A 17,293-nucleotide genomic window follows, 5' to 3' on the forward strand; every position below is an offset into this window, starting at 1 on the left:
ACATTGAAGACATTTCTGGGAGGTTTCATTGATTTATTGTTTTACCAATTTCTGTGCAAGGGTAAGAATTACAAAAATCTACACACTAGAGATGATAATATATCCTGTTTCTATCATACAATGTTACTTTTACAAGCGTCCTTTAACAATATGTATATATTCATTCCGATGTACCTATTACACATTAAAGATATACTGATCATCCTCATAAGACGGACCACAAATATCACCAACAGTAAACAAGTTTGGCTAAACGTACGCACAGCCTGCAGTGACCATGTGTACTCTAGACGAGGCTTGACAAGCTTCAATGATGATGTGCTATATCATGTTCCTAGTACAAGTTCATCAAAATGAAAACACAAAACTTACAAATGCAGCACAGTTCCCTGTAGTGTTTTTTGTATAAGTGCATTAGTCATTTGAAGTGTACGAGAGTCTGTTGAGGTAACACAGCTAATCCTTTAATATAGAGAGTTGACAATAATATAAGCTCTTTTTTTTATGTTTGTCTTTATTTCATTGTTTTAATTATAGGCACAGCATATCTATAATGGTCACAACAACTTTCGGTATTATTTGTATTACTGTACTTCAGGTTATTTTGCTACTCTCTGGCCCATTCTGACATTAACAGATGAAGAAAAAAGAGAAAGTAGTTTTGGCTAAGGAAATCACTTACTTTTCTTTTGATATATAAGAATTAAGAAGTAACTTTAGAAACAGATTCCCAGTCCTGACACGGAGTGGACACTATCAAATATTAGAATCACAGTGGGTATATAACAGTCCTGGTCCACTGCTGAGGAAATGTAACAAATGGAGGGAGAAGAGGAGCTGCACTGCTGCCGCCTGACACAACTTTGCCTGACACAGGCTATTGGACAATGAGACTACCATCGCAGTGGCCGTAAACTTGCCAGACTGAAGCAGCAGCACAAGCTGGCAAACTGGTGCCAATTAGGCCCATTTGTGCTTTAGTTGCCAATCAGTCTGCTGCCAGGAGTTTCACCAACACTTTTTTCTTAGCTTTACCCAGCTCCTTACATTTCAAGGTAACATTTGGAGGATTTCATTTAAAGCCACCGTGCATAGAGGTTTTGTATAGAATCTTTTAACGGCTTGGGGCCGAAGCCCATGATAACATTACACAGCTGCAATTTCCTTGGAGCCAGCATCTAGTGGTCATTAGAAAAACTGCAGTTTGAGACAGGTCCACTGTGTTTTCCCCATCCAGCCATGTTGTCTGTCTGTCTGCTTATGCTGTGACGCTGTGGGACAGGCTTGCTGAGACAACTTCTTTCAATATAAATGGTATATAAAAGGAATATTATGAACCACCACCACAGACTAGATGTCTACATGATTAGTGGTGAAATATTCCCTTAAGTATTCTCTTTATAATGGAGCAGGAAACCACTCACAAAGATCACGCTCATGGCATCTTTGTAACCTAATAACATTTCATTGAGATACTTCTCTGTTGTGTTTCAGTAAACAGAAGCATTTTCCAGTGCATCCCTTTACCCAGCATGGCTATTCAGCATGACAGCATTACTATAAAATAATTCTCATAGATTTAAATCCTATTTTTGCGTAACATATCACTGCAGTACAGTACATTGACTTGTTCCCAACACACGTGGAAACAGAGTGGATGTTGTGGGCAGAAACAAGCACCTATCCTACACTACACAAGATTAGTGGTAAATATTCATCAGGTGTCAATGTTTGTTTTGCCGTCCAAAAAAAGGGGAAGGGACATGATGATAATCTGAATCACTCTGTATCCACAGCATTCTTCAACCACTTGTCTGACTGGAGCTACATGTTACCTTGTTTGTCCGAGGAAGAAGAGGAGGTGGATGGTGATGGAGACGGTGCTTTGGGGAAGACCCTGTCAGTGGGAGTAATGCTCGGGCTGCCCAAACCAGACGAACTGGAGCTGCTGGAGCGGTGAGGTCCTTGGCCCTGTCCAATCACAGGAGCCGGTCGAACAGGTCTGACAGGCGGGGGCCTTAAAGGAGCACTTGGTCTACGGACTGACAGAGCGGGCTTAAAAGTGGTCATAGTCTCAGATGAGGAGCTACTACTGCTGCGTCGCTGGGCTGCATCTGGATCCCTGATCACCATGGTATGGAGAGGGCTGGCAGACACCTCCTGCACTCCACCAGGGTGCTTAAGCGGCTCCAATGTGTCGAGCACAACGTCAGGCGCGTGCTTGGCTACATTCTGCCTCTCCAACTCACGCAACTCATGCAGGGCTGTATTCATTGTTTTCTCTATATCCTGAGAAGCATAAGTAGAGGAAAAAACAAAAGACACTGATGTCAAGCAACCAAGCAGAGAGTAGCTAAATCTATTTTAAGTTTTATTCCTCAGAGCTCGAGCCTTTTTATGTGATGGTGGAAAAACTAAACCCAAAATTTTATTTGCCAACTGTGTAATGTTTTGGTACCCATCAAAGAGCTAATGATGCACATAATATTTAGGAATGGTAGCGAGAATTGAGATTTTTTTCCTCCTTAATTTTGCCTCGATACAGTTATGATTTTTCAGATGAAGCTATAAAAGGAAGCTCCCTTTTTAGAGAAGCCATACATATAGGATAGTTGTATACGTACATGTTTGTTATACAATAAAATAAGAAAAGTCTATATTAAAAACTGCATGTGCTTTTAAGGATTTTAATCACCTCAGCGAGTGCCTCGGTCTCAAGAGCCTTGTGGTCTCCTAAACTTGCATGCCGGGTGGTGCTTGGTGATGATCTTTGAGAGTGGCTGTCGACAAACGCCTTTCTATCAGGGTGGCTGATGCAGCCAGCACTGCCAAATGTGGTGAGACGGCGTTTCTCGGGACTGTCAGTTAGACCCCTGCTGACAGCTATTTTGTGTGGACTCTGGGGGCGAGGCATAACCCTGGGGGGTAGATCAGCAGCTCTGGTGGGGCTCAGGCTGTCGGCGCCATTCCTATGGCGTGGAGCTGCAGCGCCATCTGATCGCACTCGCACCCTAAAAAGAGGCAATGAAATTGATATTTAATTCGTGAATAGTTTCAGTTTCTTTGCTCTGGATAAATATTCAATGTCCTTCCTCTCTCAAGTCCATCCCAAATATCTAACTGTTACTACCTTCCTAATGCTGGTCCAAAGCGGTTCTCAGGTGTGTGTTCACAAGGAGACTGACGCTCATTCCTTGATGAGGTTCTGTCATCGTGGTGCGGCCCACTGCTGGTCTCACTCTCAGTCCGATGAATGCTCTCTGAGAACGCGTCGTCCCTGATACAGATGCATATCGATGACGCTTTTTTATTCATGTTTAACATAGAAAATAATTGACAGTAGTCTGCTAGATAAACTAAATAAGGAGTTCTGCAGTGTTTGAACTGTTAATTCATTTCTGTGTTCAATTTTTTTAAAGATTTTTTTCTTGATGAATGAATCATTGATAACTACATTCCCATTTCATTTAAAGCAACTGTTCATTGAGTTTTTGTACAAAGTATACAATCTGTTAAAGCCAGAACTGTAAGTGCTTGATTCTGAAGCCAAAGCCGACGTAACAGAGTTGTAATTTCCTTGGAGTCAGTGTCTAGAAGTCAATAGGGAACTGCAGTTTCAGGCAGTTTCACTGTCTTCAACTTCTTTCATTATAGTTGTTGAAAATCAAATGAGAATCCTTAATAATCACATCCCTGCACAAAAACACCACAGCATTGTACCTACCAAGCCCATTCTTTTAAAGGGAAACATTAACCACTAATTACTCTGTCCTTTTGGTCCTTTTCTGCATAAATCACTACTCTTCCTAATTTAGCTTTAATTTTGTTACCTGCCTACTATTTATCAGAAAAGAAGCTATTAAGAAATTAAAGGCCTCCATTCAATACGTGACCTGAGTGAATGTCCATTCGAAGAAAATCTCTTTTTAGCAAATTGTGGATCAGAGGGTAATTGCTTCGACCACAAAGGTTATGTTTTTGTTACCCTTTGTCTGTTAGCAGAATTACAGAATAACTACCACTTGAATCTGAATCATGAAAAGATGGATTGTAGCCAAATAAAGATCTCAACACATTTTGGAATAAATAAGAGTGATTAATGTGCTTAGTTGAGGTCTGCCCTCTTTGAGTATCTGTTGCTCCAATAAGAATGCAATAAAATGAAAGTGTAGCATTTTATTCATAATGATCCTTTCATTAGGAAGATTTCATTAAGGCCAAGCTTTCTGAAAATGGAACACAACTGACAAGCTTTTTTTTTTTTACTTTTTATGGGCTTCACAGCCTAAATAAATCTAACTTACATGTCTTGTACCACAATGTATTGATGTGGGATCAGCCCATCCACACCATTATGTCGCCCTTCCCACCAGTCCTGAGAAGCTCGCAGGTAGAGCAGCAGAGAGGCTCCCTTCTTAAAGGACAGCTCTCTTGGACTTCGGCCCACGTAGTCAAATTTGGCTATGGCTTCGATTTGCTCCAATTCTGCCATATGAAAAAAGATCAGAGGAAATCTCATTATTTTCTCTGTCAGCTTCTCAACATCCAGCTGCTGTCTTCACAATGGATTGATGTGTTTGCTGACTCACCATCATCACTTGTGTTAGGCCCGGTACCATTGTCAATCTCATCCAGAGCTCCTGGTTCACTGTGGGGGCTTTCACTGGAGAGAGGAGATGCAGAAAAGGAAATGAAAAAAATAAGAGCCATTTACGCACTCTTATTCTTCAATCATTACCTTTTATAACAAAGGAATCCTTAATTACCAGACCAATATTATATTTATCATGTGGCAGCAACCTCAATAGACCGAGGCATGCAGACAGTCAAGACAACCTGCTGACATTCAAACCAACCATCGGAACATGAAAGAAAGATGATTTACGTGATTTATCAGCTGGTCTTATCATTTCGGAAACTGCTGATCTACTGGGATTTTCCCACCACAGCTAGGGTTTACAGAGAATGATCCGCAAAAAAGAAAATATTCAGTAAGAGGTGATGGAAAAATGGTCAGACTGCTTCCAGCTGGTAGGAAGGCAACAGCATCCTAAATAAGTACTTGTTACAATCAAGGTATCCAAAAAAATATCAGTGATTGCACACCTAGTGCCATTCCTGTCAGTAAGTCTACAAGTCATGTGGACTTACCAAAGTTGGACAACAAAAGACTGGAAAAATATTTCCTGGTCTTTCTTCCTTTATATTCAGATAGTAGTGTCATAATTTGGCACCAGGAACATGAAAGCATTGGTCCATTGTGCCTTGTATCAACAGGTGGTGTAATAGCATAAGAGATGGGTCTTGTGATACTCTGGGCCTGTCAGTACCAAATCAGCATCTTTTAATCAGCACAGGTTCAATGTTTTTTGTGACATTCAGATGGTAGGGTCAGAATCAGAGCATTGTGTCAGCGGTTAAGGCTGCTGGTGGTGTAATGGTGTAGGGGACATTTTCTTGGGACACTCAGGACTAACTAAGCATTATTTAGATGCCACAGCCTACCTAAGTACTGTTGTTGACCATATTCAGCCTTCACAGCGTACTTCTGATGGTTGCTTTCGGGACAATAACATGCCATGTCACAAAGCTCAAATCATCTCAAACTGTTATGTTGCAAATGACAATGAATTCACTGTAGTCAAACGGCCTCCACGGTCACCTGATCCTAATCTGATAGTCTTTGAGAGCGGAATGGGAGATTCGCATCGTGGAAGTGCAACAAACAGATCTGCAGCAACTGCATGATGCTATCATGTCAGCTTGGACCAAAATCTTCCAGGACCTTAATGAAGATATGCCATGAATAATAAAACAGCTCGGAAGGCAAAAGGGACTCCAACCCAGTATTAGCAAACTGTGCCTAATAAAGTGTCAGTTTTTATTGCAAATGTTGTTCATGCAAATGAAAAGCTAAAAAAGATCCTGGCCTTTTTAATTTTTCTATATGCATATTTTTTCATGTATTTTTTGGAAACCTCTAAAACATACACTTTATACACCAAATTAAAGCAAAATCCAAACTACCTACTACATTAAATGTGAGATTCATATTATCCAATTAAATGACTGATCAGGATAAATCCTTTTAACAAGGAACTGAACAGCTACTCTTCATTCTTTAACCCTTGTGTGGTGTTCGTATTTTTGTTACTCAGCCAGTGTTCATGGGTCTGGTGGACCCGCTAGAGTTTTGGCTTTCCAAATTAACACTATCAAACAATTTTATGTTAAATTACTCAACAGATGTTTACTTCATCCCAATTACAAGACATATGAACAGCAAACATGGTTAATTTTTTCCCTTTACCTTTGTTAGATCACATTTATGAATTAATGTGCTTCTCGTTTTTCTTTTATATAAAATGTTATAAATAAATCAGTTATAATCAAGTGGAGTGAGTGGAAAGACACAACACATTTACACGTGAAAAAATAATTAATTGTTTAATTTTTCTTTTGAAAAAAACTGAACACGGGTCTCACAGACCCGAACACCATACAAGGGTTAATTCTAGCAGTTGGATCATTTAAGAAAGGCATTATTGATGTTATTCAATAATCATATTGCTGGTGCATACAGTCTTTAAATAAACAACACTTGCTAGCGTCGCTATAGAAAATAAGTCTTGTGTTTATGAGAAAAAAGCCAATACCCTTTATTAGGTGTCTGTCTAAGAAGATAATTCAGTATTGAGTGTAAAATCTACAGCCTTGTACAAAATGGCTTAGAGCCAGGGTAGGAAGTGGAAAATGTTACATGGTGCTATTTTTCCAAGGCCAAGTTGTTAATGGCTCAGAAAACACAGCACATTTTGGACACCTAGCTTTGAACCTACCAGTATTCGTCCCCTCCAGCCATGCACTTCTCATACACAGGTCCCTCCAGTTCTCGCTGGGTTGGAAAGATGACCTCATGGTGGATGATGATTGTCTTAATGATCTCATTAACATGTGCTTGGCAGGCCACAGGATCTTGGTCATCTGGTATGGGCATCAGTGTGGGGCCAAAGCAAATAGCGAGATTGTAGGGGTCCATCATGTTCTCATCGCTGTACTGGGAAAGACTGTGGAAAACAGAACCAGTAAGTATCATTATTTTAATTTTGCACACCGGAAAATTTGTAGTGACGAGACTTACTGGTTTAGAAATGCAAACAGGTATCTCATGACGATGATCACAGGCCGCGGAAGAGTCACGATTATCTGCTGAAGGTGATGAGCTCTTTCTGCACCAGAGTCAAGCTCTAAAAGTAATAAACAACAACAATCACAGAGTGCTACACTAAATAAAACATATTCCACATGTTTTCCTGGAATGTTACTCACTGGTAGTGGATATGAGGTCGGCGAAACGCTCTTTAGGGAACAGGGGGTTTTCCAACCCCCGGAAGTAAAGCTTAAGAACTCCCGCCACAGAGTTAATATCATGATCTGTCTGATCATCCATCAGTGGATCTTCTCCTGTAGATGTAGCATATTTTCAGTCTACTCAGTATTCATCCATTGCACTCACTTTCATGTAAGATAGCAGTGATTCTTAATATACATTTCAAATTCGGAAGTTAATGTATGCATTAAGAGTGCAGTTATGTTTGCTCATTTAGGATGCTGATCTCATGTATTATGCATTAAATGGTTTACATGTCCATTACAGGGTTACATATGGCACACAGGCTCTTTATTTGCACTTTAGAGTCCTGTGAGAGTAACTGCGGTTTCTGAGGTGGGCAAAACGAAATTTAAAATCAATCAAGAGTAGATGGCTAAGTGACCTGGGACTAACCTCTTTCAAATGCATTTTTAATATCATTGACTTCGACCTGGGATCCTGGAACTCGAAATATACCTTGCTGCTGAAGACCTGTGGACATATAAAGCTGTTAGTCTAAAATGGAAAAAAAGGTATTAATATAAATGGCACACCCCCTTAAAAATAAACCAGATTTATTTCTGTTGAATGTCTCAGTAAAGGAGTTTCTTCTGTTTTTTGTATCTAAGTATAAAAACAAGCTTAAAGATAGGAGACTTCAAACATATTAAAAAAAACAAAGGAAAGGGAAGGGTGTCTGAGGGCGAGCGTCTGGTGGCCGGGCCTTAGTCCATGGAGCCCGGCCGGGCACAGCCTGAAAAAGGGCCATGGGCCCATCTTCCTGCAGGCCCACCACCCGCAGGAGGCACCGTAGGGGTCGGGTGCAATGTGAGTCAGGCGGCGGCCAGGAGCGGAGGCCCTGGCAGACCGATCCCCGGCTAACAAGACTGGCAATTGGGACATGGAATGTCACCTCTCTGGTGGGGAGGGAGCCTGAGCTAGTGCGTGAGGTTGAGAGGTACCGGCTAGATATAGTCGGGCTCACCCCTTCGCCTTTCAGGCCAGGTCCTGACTGTCGTCTGTGCTTATGCGCTGAGCAGCAGTTCAGAGTACCCAGCCTTCTTGGAGTCCCTGAGTGGGGCACTGGCGGGTGCTCCTCCTGGGGACTCTGTTGTCCTACTGGGAGACTTCAATGCTCACATGGGCAATGACAGTGAGACCTGGAAGGGCGTGATTGGGAGGAATGGCCTCCCGGATCTGAACCCGAGCGGTGTTTTGTTATTGGACTTCCGTGCAAACCACAGTTTGGCCATAATGAACACCATGTTCGAACATAAGAGTATCCATAAGTGCACGTGGCACCAGGACACTCTAGGCCATAGGTGTCAAACTCTGGCCCGCGGGCCAAATTTGGCCCGCAGCCTAATTACATTTGGCCCGCAAAGCCATACCAAATTACTATTAGAGCAGGCCTACTGGTATTATACAGCTAATATATATATTGTTTAGTATTAAGCTTTGCTTGTTCCATATTCAGTTTTCCAGCAAAACTTATTTGAGTCCATAAGAAAAGATTCATTCTTATATCTGGAGGAAGATTTTTTTTTCAATAAATATTCATGTTAGCCCGCGACTTTGTTCCAGTTTTGAATTTTGGCCCACTGCGTATTTGAGTTTGACACCCCTGCTCTAGGCCACAGGTCGATGTGGTATGTAATCGTATCACCAGACCTGAGGCCATATGTTTTGGACACTCGGGTAAAGGGAGGGGCTGAGCTGTCAACTGATCACCACCTGGTGGTGAGTTGGATCAGGTGGCGAAGGAGGACGCTGGACAGACCTGGCGCACCCAAACGTACAGCGAGGGTGTGCTGGGAACGTCTAGCAGAGGCCCCAGTCTGCAAGATCTTCAACGCACACCTCTGGCAGAGCTTCAACAGCATTCCGAGGGAGACTGGGGACATTGAGTCCGAATGGACCATGTTCAGCACCTCCATTGCCGAAGCCACTGCATGGAGCTGCGGCTACAGGGTAGTTGGTGCCTGCCATGGTGGTAACCCCCGAACCAAATGGTGGACACCTGAGGGGAGGGGAGCCACCAAGCTTAAGAAGGAGTCCTACCGGGCTTGGTTAGCTTGTGGGACTCCAGAGGTGCTGTTGACTTCGACAGAGAAAATCATCAGGCGGTGGAAGGAATACTTTGAGGACCTCCTCAATCCCACTGGCACATCTTCCGTGGTGGAAGCAGAGTCCGGGGACGAAGGGGATGACCCGTCAATCTCTGGGGACGAGGTTACTGAGGCAGTTAAACAACTCCTTGGTGGCAGAGCCTCGTCCACCCCAAGTTCCTGAAGGCTCTGGATGTTTTAAGGCTGTCTTGGTTGACACGTCTCTGCAATGTTGCGTGGGGATCGGGGGCAGTACCCCTGGACTGGCAGACCGAGGTGGTGGTCCCCATCTTTAAGAAAGTGGACCAGAGGGTGTGTTCCAACTACAGGGGAATCACACTCCTCAGCCTCCCTGGGAAAGTCTATGCCAGGGTGCTGGAGAGGAGAGTTTGAACCTCGGATACAGGAGGAACAATGCGGTTTTTGTCTTGGCCGTGGAACACTGGACCAGCTCTTTATCCTCTTGAGGATACTCGAGGGAACATGGGAGTTTGCCCTACCAGTCTACATGTGCTTTGTGGACTTGGAGAAGACATTCGACCGTGTCCCTCGGGGGTCCTGTGGGGGATGCTCCGGGAGTATGGGGTGTCTGGACCATTGTTACGGGCCATTCAGTCCTTATATGACCGTTGCAAGAGCTTGGTCCGCATTGCCGGCAATAAGTCGGACTCGTTCCTGGTGGGTGATGGGCTCTGCCAGGGCTACCCTTTGTCACTGATTCTGTTCATAATTTTTATGGACAGAATTTCTAGGCGTGGCCAAGTGGCGGAAGGCTTTCACTTTGGTGGTCTCAGGATCTCATCTCTGCTTTTCGCAGATGATATGGTCCTGTTGGCTTCATCAGGTGATGGCCTCCAGCTCGCCTTGGAATGGTTCGCAGCCGAGTGTGAAGCAGTGGGAATGAGAATCAGCACCTCCAAATCTGAGGCCATGGTCCTCAGTTGGAAAAGGATGGAGTGCCCACTCCGGGTTGGGGACACCCTCTGAAGGGTGGCTGGCCTCTCCCTTAGAGATAGAGTCAGAAGTTCGGCCATTCGGGAGGGGCTCAAAGTAGAGCCGCTGCTCCTCCGCATTGAAAGGAGCCAGTTGAGGTGGTTCGGGCATCTGACAAGGATGCCCCCTGTGCGCCTCCTGGGCGAGGTTTTCCGGGCATGTCTCACCAGGAGGATGCCCTGGGACACGCTGGAGAGATTATATCTTCTCTGCTTGGGCTGCTGCCCCTGCGACCCGGCCCCGGATAAGCGGAAGAAAATGGATGGATGAATGTGGCAATTAGACTATAAACACCTTAATTCAAAAATTGAGGGGTGGGGCCAAAGCTTCTGCTTTTTCAGTCATAACTGGTGGAAATCAAAATTACATTGTTTTTCTTATTATAACAATCTTCACAAGACAGACGTTACTATTAGTTAGTAAGAGATTCATTAGCATCTCTTGGACAGTAGAAGTCCTGTTTATCACTTACACCCCATCTTCTTTCTTATATATAAGGATTAATGTAAGCTGAGCATCATGAATATTAGAATGCAACCCATTTTGAGAAATGAATGAATCATAGAAATTAATATTTCACCTCACTCTCTCATCCAGGCTTGTACATATGAAATGCTCCAGTTTAAGATTTTCCAAACGATCCAGTTGGAGCAGTTATATTATCTCACATTGAATGCTATTTCACTGCTAATAACTTCTAAAATACCAAAAATATTTGAATGGCTACTATTAACAATATTAAGGTTGTATATACATATCATTCAGTTTTATTTTATTTATATAGGACCGAATCCCAACAACAGTCACACCAGGGCACTTTATATTAGGTAAAGACCCTACAATAACAGAGAGAAAACCCTAACAATCAGATTGTATAAAATTATATGTTTTGTTGTGTTTTGATTATACAGACTGAAAACTACATGTAAGCAAGAAAATGAAAAGGGAAACTCTGTCTGCTCTGTCTACTTGCTGTAATGAATAACTGTCTGTCTGTTGGTCTGTTAGCACTCTATTGCAGTTTTTAACCCTTTCATGCATGAATTATGACAACCTCAATCAGGATTTTTTACATTTTTATTCATCTTTAGGCATGAAAAAAAGATTTTTGAACTTAATTTTTTTACACATGTATTTTTAAAAGTTTTTTTTTTCATGTCCACTTAGGTGGACAACATACGTTTTTGGCTTATGAAGTTGACAAACGAATAAATAATATACACTGTGTGTTGTGATCATGTGCAAGTATACCATCAACCCTGACACACATACAGGAAAACAGCCTTTGAATATCTCTCCACTGTAGTGACCACTATACGTGAAAGGGTTAAGATATAATTTTCAAATTTTGTGTGATGATAGACACCAATAAAAGCTCGAGTTGATTAATTTAGGTGAAAACTTTATATTGAGAGTCTGGAGAGACATAAGCGCTCTTATTGTCGTCGTTTCTATCTAAAATTGCAGGGTCTCTACTTTGCAATATAAGAATCCTTAATGCAGAATCCGATGCATTTTTGTTTTGTTAAATTTGAATTTGTTGAATTTTGTTGTAAATTTGCACTACACAAATAAAACATCAGCCTTTGTGGAAAGATAACTTATGAATAGAACTGGAACATACCATACAGGTTGATGTATCGAATACAGCTCTCAACCACCGCTGGTATAGGCTGGCCTGAATCCTATAGACACAATCAAATTATTACTAGAGAAACCACTAAATCAGAAATTAATAACCATAAGAAACAGTCACACTAGCAAGCCATTATGATGAGAAGGCTGAGATGATATCATTTATCACTTAACGTTAACTTTCTGAGTCACAATATGCAAAACAAAAATAAATTAGTGCACCACGATAACAGTATTTTCACAGGAATCCCAATGGGACAGAGGCACAGAAATGTTGGTTAGCATACTAAATACAGTGTAATGATCCCACCCAGCTATAAGACAGAGTACCTGACTCCTCGCACGGACATTCCGTCTTCCCCTGGGCAGAGAGCAGTAAGGCACGTAGACAGAGGAAGAGAAGCAACAACAACCACAACAGGTTAGTGAGAGAGACAGATCTTACAAAGAGAGACAGACAGACAGACAGACAGACAGACAGACAGAGAGAGAGAGAGAGAGAGAGAGAGAGAGAGAGAGAGAGAGAAGGACGAGGCATGGCCTGAGAAAAGCATCAGTGCCATGTGGCGTGTGAGACATGAGGGCATGGTTTGGGGGGGAGTGGGAGGGAAGGGCCTACTTCAGAGCATGGTGGGTGGGGGGAAGACACATATTTTTCCAGCCAAAAACAGCTTCTTGACTTGGAGGGAAATTAGAATCAGTCGATCTGCTAATTACGACATCTCCTCAACTAACTGATTCTTTATTTGTTCTGTGAGAAAAAAGCCCATTGAAGAACTACTAAGATATAAATAATGATAATAAAACATACAACACTATACAAAAAAATCAATAAAGCAAAAAAAAAAATTTTTTTTCCTTTTGTTTTTTTGTCAGTTGATTCATTGGTTAATCGTTTTATCTCTGTACTTTTGTCGGTGCATGCCCTGCTTGTCTGCTGAGTTTGATTAGCATTAGAGTGGAAGTGGCCATCTGTTTATTTGCATAGCTGCTGTGTGGCCAACTGACATACAGCCAAATTAATTCAGTGTACGGAGGCTGGGGGCTCACAAGAACAAACCTTATACTGGTGCTTTTGAAAATACACCATCTTCACATCAAGCTGCTGGACCAGCTTTCACCTTATCTAGTGTTTTCGTCAAATGTGAAGACAAGCATTGAGCAAGAGGAAAGTCAGTGCATGAGTGAGGCAATGTTTGGATAAAAGAGTGGTCACAGGCAAGAGAACCCCCAAGGACTGCTAGCAAGAAAGCTGAGCTCATGAGAGACAGAGGGCACAGATGGGCTTATACCTGAATGAAGGCCTCCATATTGCCGTTAAACAGCCTAGGGTTAAAAATGGAGCGAGGTCTACACTTCCGCATTCTCTGGGGTTTAGGGGGAAGAGTTGGGGGCCTGGGGAGATGGTGGGGTTTGTAGGGTTGGTACAATGCAAACATGAAAAATAATGCAATATGCAACAGTAAAACTGATTTTGCTTAAGATGTTTTTCTTTTCAGATCTTTACCAAAACAATAGGCTGCTCCAAATCATAAAGAATATGGTAGTCATATATTGACCGTTTCTGAGATAGGCTACAGTCATTTGCTTTCTTGCTGAGAGCTAGATGAGACAGCCGATACTCTTTTCATATCTTCATGATAAATATGAAGAGACAGAGTGCAATTAGTCAAACTCTCGCTCAGACAGGAAGGGAAAATAATTCATGGCTCTCCATTCATTTTGAATAGCATAAAGGTGTATCCGTTACAGTTCTGTCACCTGTCAAAAAACTACAAACCTGATATGACAGAGATAAAGAAGAAAAGATAAAGATGGGCAACTTAACAAAAAAACAAATTAATAGAGAATGTGAAATATGTCAGTTTTAGGCGTTTTGGGTAAATTAAGCGAAAAACCTGCTACATCCATTATTAATACTTTCTATAGACAGTACAAAGTACTGCACTACAAAGTACAGTGGAATATGTTTCATTTAGTGGGCAAACAATAAGTGAGTGTATAATGTATTACGCTGTCTCTATAAAGCCATAATCATATTATCTAGCTTAGCACAATGTTTTAAAACCAAAAATAAATAAATAAGTACCTTGAAATTGCTTAGCTAGTGGCTTTAAATGTATAATATTTTGTGTTGCTTATTATCTAAAATCCGAATTATACAAATGATACATTGTGCTTGCACTAGCTATTTGCTACTAAATGCTAACTTAAATTAGCAAACCCTTTGCTGTAGCCTCAATCTGAGCATACAATCATCTGAGTGGGACCAACACACCATCAGGATGAACAGAATCAGCTTTCTGGCATCAACTTTCTCATTTAACACTTGGCAAGAAAGCAAATTTGTGTATTAACCTAAAAGTAAAAATAATACAAGGATGGAGCTCCTGTGACTTTCTCAAAGTAATAATGACTGAAAGGTAATACATCACAAAATACTCAATACAGATATAATTAAATATAAAATTTAATTGATCAAAATAAAAGTCAAGCATTTGTATTTGTCACACGCCCTTCTTGTCAATATTTTTTTAATTTTCTCCTCATTTAATTGTTTTTATTAATCAAATCATTATCCATCTCACTGGCATTTCAGTCCCTAGTCTTAAGATATATCTATAGATAAAAGCATCTCTAATTTGGATCCAAACCATTCAACATGGTGAGGTAACGATATTCCTACACTGTGACTTTATTTGTGCCATATCCAAGGACACAGGAAGGATTTTACACATCATTGCCAACTTTATTCACCCTCTTGTCACTGAAAACCTTACCTCGTTGTTCCATATTCAGCCCTCTCCCCTAAAAGGAATAAGCACACACAGAGAGAGGCTAAATTAGAACACACTAGTTTTACAATCACAGAAGTTAGCAGCACGGTTGAGTGCTGGCTGACTATACATGGCTGGCAGATGGAGAAGGAAAGGGGTGTTATGAGAAAACGGGCATCTATTCAGTCAGGCTGAATGGGGTGAACGCCATGGTTGAATCTGACTCACCGCCAGGCAGTGGTCATTCAACGGTCGCCCTAGAAACAGCACAAGAGCCCCAGAAGGGGACTAGGCTGCAGACTAGCTCTGTGAAAGTGAAAATGTATCCAGAGGCAACAAGAGTGGGAGCTGATTTGTACAGTATTATGATTTCATGATATGTGCACCACATTAGCACACTCACACGCACGTTTCAGTATAGCAAACAAATTAAGGCCTCGCTTTGATCAGTCAGTCAGAAATGTTTGTTCAAGGATCATGTCATGTGTAAAGCAGCTTCCAGCACAATCCTTCTTTATGTCAAACACATAATTCCAACCTTAAAGCATACGCTAGCAAGAGTCTGATGATCACCATGACATCATGACATCAAATATACTTTTCTTCTCTCTTCTGGATGAGTTTAACACATATTTAATATCATGAATATGTAAGGAAAGCATGGGAAGAAATATCCTTTCAATGCTATACTAGTTTCTATGGTTTGAGATGACCTGCTTTTAGATCGTGCAGTTTTCAGGATGCCATGAGAACTACAACTTTACTGCATAATATCATTTATAATAATATAAGTAATATAATAAGTAATATAATTTGGTGTTTTGTTTTGATCAATATTTAATTATCTGATTTCTAAAAGAATCTGTGTACAGCAGACACAACTGTGATATATGGGAGTCTGAAAACTTTTAATATTCCCAACAAAACAAAATTATTTAACACATGTTTGTGATTCCAAAGTAGCAACATTGTGACATTAAAAGACACAGACCCTTACTGACCCTTTGGCTTCATTATTTTAACAGCTCTCGGGTCTTAAATTTGTATAACAGTGCTTGTTATCATGGACTGCAGGGTTTTTGTTCTCTTAATATAGCTCTGAATGATATAATTTTGTATTGTATTTTCTAAAAGCATGGGGTAGGCTACATACAAACTGAAGATATTATGTTTTTTTAAAAATTACTTCCTTTGGCTAAATTGGCTGTATAGTGTTGTTACATATTTGCCTAACAAGTGAAAGAGCTCTGGTTCAATCCCAGAAGGAGACACAAATTCCTTTGGGGTTGCATCAGGATGGGCATCTGGTGTAAAAAATGTGCCAAATCAAACATGCAGAGTTACTGTACCTGCTATGGTGACATCTTGTAAATAAGGGAGCTGCTGAAAGTAGCTCTACTTCCTTTGGATAAAAACAGCTATAATAGATTTTCTATATGTGCTTCTATATATCAAGGTACTAATATACTCTAGAGATACTTGCTTTCTTGGCAGTTACTTTAATATAGAACTTTCTACACCGCTAAACACAGTGCGACAACATTTTAATAAGTCTCACCTTCTCCTAGCGTCTGCTTCAGAAGGTCATGCTTAGCCTGCAGTTTGACAATGAGATTGCTGCCATTCAAGTACTCCTTGTATTTCTATTGATAAGAAAGACAAAAAGACAATTAGTGCTATTTCTAGACATTCTTTGTGTTGTACTGTGCACATTTACACCACGCTGCAATTTCTTTGTTCATTTGTCCGACTACTCACAGTAAAGTAGAAGCCCTCAGTCTCTTGTTGATTGGCTCGTCTTTTGGCGATGTTTGCCTTGCTCATGTAAGAGTCAGATGAGGCTGATTTCACAGACTCTGTGGATTGGCTGTGCTGGAAAGCCTCTGAAACATCAAAGTCCTCCACAGTAAGCATATCATGGAGGGTCTGCAAGGTGGCGTCAAGAGTCTTCCTCACCTGAAACAAATATAGATGTAAACTTTAGTTGTCATTTCAGCATTAATCACAACATGAATATATTTGTTTAAATACAATTATATTAAAAAAAGATAGCAAACTGGTCATTTGTACACATAAAATAATAAAAGAATATTTGTACCACTGGGCATATTTTCATTAGTCTTCTCAGTGTCTCGAACAAACTGTGGTGTAAACACGGCAGCTCAGATTATACTGCTGCAGGCTATTTGCACCGTAGTTAGACTGACAGAGTGAACAATAGAGTAATTAGCTTGCTAGCTTGATGCATCACGACATGAAAGATTAACTATGTGCCTTCCATGTGAGGCAGACAGGAAGGGACCGTGGATTTCCTTATTCATGACAGACAGCCACTGACACATACACACACCCTGGTGACCTTTAAACATGTCTGTGTGAGTCACAGTGGCCTTGGTGACCATGCTGGG

At 41.2% G+C, this 17,293-nt stretch overlaps 1 protein-coding gene across 1 annotated transcript in view; it reads right to left on the bottom strand.

The window, feature by feature from the left end:
* Window positions 1-451: 451 nt before the first annotated feature.
* The window catches only part of LOC146632446 (SLIT-ROBO Rho GTPase-activating protein 3-like), a 36,818-nt gene continuing 19,976 nt past the window's right edge, over window positions 452-17,293 (bottom strand). Inside the window, exons 9-22 of the mRNA XM_085353344.1 lie at window positions 16,644-16,841; window positions 16,444-16,528; window positions 14,889-14,916; window positions 13,401-13,503; window positions 12,098-12,158; window positions 7,787-7,864; window positions 7,330-7,464; window positions 7,142-7,247; window positions 6,840-7,067; window positions 4,590-4,663; window positions 4,305-4,485; window positions 3,131-3,277; window positions 2,696-3,011; window positions 452-2,289 (exon numbers count right to left, since the gene is read on the bottom strand). Coding sequence (XP_085209470.1) covers window positions 1,825-2,289; window positions 2,696-3,011; window positions 3,131-3,277; window positions 4,305-4,485; window positions 4,590-4,663; window positions 6,840-7,067; window positions 7,142-7,247; window positions 7,330-7,464; window positions 7,787-7,864; window positions 12,098-12,158; window positions 13,401-13,503; window positions 14,889-14,916; window positions 16,444-16,528; window positions 16,644-16,841 — 2,205 coding nt within the window. The 3' untranslated portion in view covers window positions 452-1,824. The remainder of the gene's footprint in view (window positions 2,290-2,695; window positions 3,012-3,130; window positions 3,278-4,304; window positions 4,486-4,589; window positions 4,664-6,839; window positions 7,068-7,141; window positions 7,248-7,329; window positions 7,465-7,786; window positions 7,865-12,097; window positions 12,159-13,400; window positions 13,504-14,888; window positions 14,917-16,443; window positions 16,529-16,643; window positions 16,842-17,293) is intronic.

Source organism: Diplotaxodon limnothrissa, linkage group LG5 (genome assembly GCF_057381915.1).
Source record: "Diplotaxodon limnothrissa isolate DT_005_m linkage group LG5, D_limnothrissa_male_GT1.1, whole genome shotgun sequence".
Lineage (NCBI taxonomy): Eukaryota > Metazoa > Chordata > Actinopteri > Cichliformes > Cichlidae > Diplotaxodon > Diplotaxodon limnothrissa.